This window comes from Grus americana, chromosome 9 (assembly GCF_028858705.1).
Source record: "Grus americana isolate bGruAme1 chromosome 9, bGruAme1.mat, whole genome shotgun sequence".
NCBI classification, from domain to species: domain Eukaryota; kingdom Metazoa; phylum Chordata; class Aves; order Gruiformes; family Gruidae; genus Grus; species Grus americana.
The window spans coordinates 29,002,623-29,007,362 of NC_072860.1; the positions used below are offsets into that span (position 1 = coordinate 29,002,623).

At 56.8% G+C, this 4,740-nt stretch overlaps 1 protein-coding gene across 1 annotated transcript; it reads right to left on the bottom strand.

Moving 5' to 3' along the window:
- Positions 1 to 41: 41 nt before the first annotated feature.
- Positions 42 to 1,540, bottom strand: LOC129209932 (glucose-dependent insulinotropic receptor-like). The gene has a single exon (XM_054835234.1). The coding sequence runs from the start codon at positions 1,347 to 1,349 to the stop codon at positions 231 to 233; it is 1,119 nt and encodes a 372-aa protein (XP_054691209.1). The 5' UTR covers positions 1,350 to 1,540; the 3' UTR covers positions 42 to 230.
- Between the last annotated feature and the right edge of the window lie 3,200 nt (positions 1,541 to 4,740).

Genomic DNA, 4,740 nt, shown 5'->3' on the forward strand with positions numbered 1-4,740 from the left:
AGTCACCTGCACACCCGCTTTGCACAGCCAGCGTTTCTGCCAAGGACACAGCACCAACGGGGTGCCCAGATTTCCCTGGCGCGAGCACTGGATGGCGGCTCAGCCTGCTGCAGGTATGAGACGCTGCGGTTCCCCATGCAGAGAGAGGGACAAAAGCCCACATTTTGTCCAGAACAACTGAAGGTCACCGTCTTGGTGACGTTTGTGGGGATGCTGGGGACAGAAGGCTGTTAACGCAGACAGCGGTGTGGACTGCAGCCTCTTGGCAGCAGTTCAACAGCTGATGCAGTGGGAAGGCTCTGCTGCACCGGGCGCCCTGCGTTTCCCTCCTGCCGTGGGCCTGGCAGCCACAGGAGCAGCACGGGCGGAGGTGATGGGGCATGGACCCCTCGTGAACTGGGTGCTTGGGTCTGGCCCCCACCCCAGCTCCCAACGGTTCGGATGTTCGAGGCCAGTGGTTTCACCTGGCCCTTCATCCCGCACCTGAGCACCTTTGTGAGGTGGCTCCGGATGTCTTTGCTGTACAAGGCGTAGATGAGGGGGTTGATGAGGGAGTTGGTCTCACCCAGCAGGAATAAGGTGTCCTTGAGTGGGCCGGCCAGGCTGCAGGGGCTGCAGGCAGCTTGCACGGTGCCCCCCACCAGGTAGGGGCCCCAGGAGAGGCTGAAGCTGATGAGGATGATGAGCACGGTCCACAGCGCCTTGAAGCGGCACGGGTGGGCGCAGAGAGGCCCCGTCTGGGCGCAGGTGTGCCGGAGCCACGTGTGCTGCACATAGGCGATGCTGCTCACTGAGACGTGCAGGCACACCAGCACCAGCAGGGACGGAGCAAAGATGCTGAAGCAGATCGCGTAGAGGTGCTCGCTCTTGGCCGCGTACAGGAGCCCGCGGTAACCCGTGTAGTTGCCTCGCTGGAGGGAAGCCAAGATCAGAGGCAAGTGCCGGAAAAGGAAGGAGAGCATCCAGAGGACAAGAAGGGAGAGGACTACGGGCATTTTCTTCAGGAGGGTGGGGTAGGAGAGCGGCAGCGTCACCGCCAGGTACCTGTCCAGGGAGATCAGGAGCAGGGTCAGGATGGAGCCGACGCAAGATGTCATGCTCATAGCAATGTGCAGGAGGCAGAAGGATTTGCTGCGGTCAAAATCCCTGTCAAGGATGTCGTCCAGCATCTCAGCATTGCACATCATGCCCACCAGTAGGTCAGCGGTGGCCAGGTTGAGGATGTAGACGTAGCTGGTGCCTGGCTGCTTCCTCATCAGCTGGTAGACGGCCACGATCACCAGCAGGTTGGCCAGGGGGATGAGGCAGCTCAGGAGGGAGTGCAGCACCACGTACAGGAGGCTGACCATCTTCCCAGGCAAGGAGCATTAAAAGAGATACCCAGGAAAACTTATCCCCAGTGCGGAAAAACCCACCACGAGGAGCTGAGCTGGAGGGATGGGACAGAAGTACCTCAGATCCTCCAGCTGCAGACCGAGGCCAGGAGCACCTAAGTCAGTCCTTTAAGGGGCACTTTGTCCCTCCCAGGAGTCCTCTGCAACTTTCCCAGCTGCTGCACGTTGCCAGTGGTTTTTCTAGGGCTTTTGGCCTCCCTCCTACCCTGCTCTGAGATACAGAGGAGCCAGAGTCCTCTCCTGCGCTCAGCACAAGCCACCGCAGAGTGAACGCACCCAGGGCAGGAGCTCACTGCCCGGGCGCTGGCTGGGTCGTCGGCTCCCGAGCACGCCTGTGACGCAGAGCGTTAAGGAGCAGCTTCGCCAAACAAAGCCGAGACGGGCGGTCAGTGGGGACGGGAACGCGGGTGGGCTGCGCTCCTCACAGGGAGCCAGCACCATCCTCTCCCAGCACAGCACCTGTGGCTGGGCAGGCAAGGCCCCGGCTCCCTCGGGGCGCTGCCACTTGGCAGCAGGGAGGTGTGGGGCCACAGGAATACCTGCTCTGCCCGGACACCGCGCTGGGGGCTGCGGGGCCAACAGCCCAGGCTGCTGCGTACGGCACCTGACACAGGGACACCCCGCAGCCTCCAGAGTCCACTCACGGTTGGGAGCACGTGGGGAACGGGAAACAGCGAGGGAAGCGCCTCCTCGGGCCCAGAGCAGCCGGGGCACAGCCGGGCAGCCCGTCCCGGCCAGTGCAGGGAATCTTGAAGGCCGGTCTGCTAAGGCCATGGGAAGTGAGGGCTCACCAGAGACACCGGGGAGCAGGGCGATGCTTGGAGGGCTCCTCACTGTCCCACCCGTTGTCAGGCTCTGGCCACAGGTCAGCATGAGATGAGCTTTTACTCTATACAGCTGGAACTGCAACGCTAATAGGAAGTTGCACAGTAAACCAAAAAAATTAAATCCAATTTATGTCAAATTAGGCTCTGGATAAACACACTGTATTCATTAAGTTCACATTTATTACAGATTTGGAAATTAAGTCTACCAGTCCAAGACAGATATAACTTGCCAGTTGTGGTTAACGAGCGGTGTGATGGCTCTGCTAACAGCACTGCAACACCATTTGGAAGGGGCTTGTGCCGTGGTAGCCAGGCAGCCACACACAGCGCCTGCCAGCCTCCAGTGCCTCCCGAAACACCCATCCCCGGGGAGGGGCAGAGGGGGCCGCTCCTGCTCCGGCTCCTGCTCCCTCACCCAGGCTCACGCTGGTCTCATCAGAGGTGTCAGTGCAGCGGCTTGGGCAAAAATCTTCGATTACATTCACAGTCTTCTAGACTCTAAATCTTTGGTTTAGAAGGATGAAGATCAAACCTGGGAGTTTGATTTTGACCTGTTGTGCCATTGTAATTCCAGTTTTTAGCAGGGTTATGTCTGATTTATGCCGGCACAAGATGACACTCAAAGACAGATCTCAGTTTACGCCAATGCCCCACGCTAACGGCCCGTTCTTCTGCACTCACAGTGGGAAACGCACATCCCATTTTTTTGTCCTTCCCTAGTCTGCATCCAGTTCACAGCGACTCCACCACATGTACATCATTTACCCTTGTGCTTAACAAGCCACGATTGACAAGCTTGAATTTGACCCTCGGAATTATTATTTAATTTCCATTTTGCACATGGGTGAAATCAATCAAGCATTCGAATAGGGCTTTTTTAGATAAATGGGTCTTTACGCCTTCATTTTAAAATGACAAAGTAGCATTGTGCAGGAGAGAGCAAAAAAGCTGCAATTTTAACACCAGGACAACTTGTGGGTATCTGGGCTTCCCACTGCCCCCAGCGACGCTGGTTGTCGGACCCCTCTCCGCACGGGACAGCCACGTTTAACAAGGTGATTCAAGAAGGAGAAACCCTTTGGGGATTCCCAAATACACAAAGAGCACAGAGCACCCAAAAAGCCCCGTGCCGAGGGTCGGGGTGAATGGGAAGCAGTGCACACTCACCCGGGGTCCGTCCCCTGGGCACCAAAACTGCCCAGCTGGGCTTAAGCCGGACGTTAGGACACACCAATTCCAGACTAGAACAAGTTCTCCTGGTTAAAGCACCACAAACGCTGACTCGTCAGCTGGTGTTTGGCAACTGGTTTCAAGGAAGGCTGGCAGGTATCGCTGACTTTAACAACAGTCAGGGTTCTTTATTTCCCCTCTCTCGTTCAGCTTTTCCATTCAGAGGTGCTCTAGGAATAGCCATCACAGGGCTTGGTCTGGCCCACAGCAAGTCTGCTCCACACCCTACAACCCAGAGCAGCTGCGGACAGGAGCAAAGCGCTGCCCAGCCCCTGCCCCAGCGGAAGAAACTTCTGGTGCATTTAAGGAGCATGAGCAGAGGTTCTCGCGTACCTAACTCCAACGTATCGTGTATATATACGACCTTGCTCAGACAGAGGAGAAGGAACCCTGGGGGCAGCAAGTGATCATGTGCAAATATCACCAGGGCGATAATGTGAACAGCTCATGGAAAACCTTAGCCTAACAACATCTGTGCATTTATTTGCTTTCTAAATTGTCCAAAGTGTGCAATTAATGAGAAACTAAAACTCTATCCACTCTAGTACCCATTTGGGTTAACCTATTTCAGAAGAGAAGGCACAAATTACCTGGAGATGATTTCATCAGTCAAAGCAGCCTCGAGGCCACTGCGTGTTTAACAGCTGTGCTGAGCAACACCTTCATAACAACGGGCATCCACTTTCCTCTCTGCGGGGTGGACGGAGCTTTGGTCACCTGAAACACTTCCCACATCAGTCCCCAAAGCCTCGGGAAGGGTCAGACGATTCCTACAAGCCACAGCAGCCGCAGGTCCCCATCCCACCCGATTTACTGCCCCAAGAGAAAATCTCCCTGCCCATCCAGAGACGACGTCTCACGAGAAGGGCCCAGGAAGAACTTGCGCTGGTTTTACAAGGGGTGTGAAGCCCGGTAGCTCAGAGCAGGGACAAAAACGGGGTGGAAGGCAGGCACTGCTGGGAGCGAGCCTCCTTGCGCCAGGGCTGGGGCTGCTCGGCCATCCAGCCCGGAGCACGCTGCGGTCAGGAGATGACAGAGCGGTGACAGGAACCGCAGACGGGTGGCTGCAGCCCGCATGGCTCGGGGACCCAACCTGAGGACGGCTCCCAGCCCCGCACAAACACCGCAGTTGGGACTCTGCTTCAACCCGGCTGGGTTCCCGGTACACAGCACCTGAACTCACCGCAGCTGGATTTTGGCAGGCACCTGAAGGGAAAGACAGAGCTCTGTGCGCTCCTTCCAGAGCACGGAGGTCGTTAGGGGCTTAGACAAGACAAGCACAAGATTAA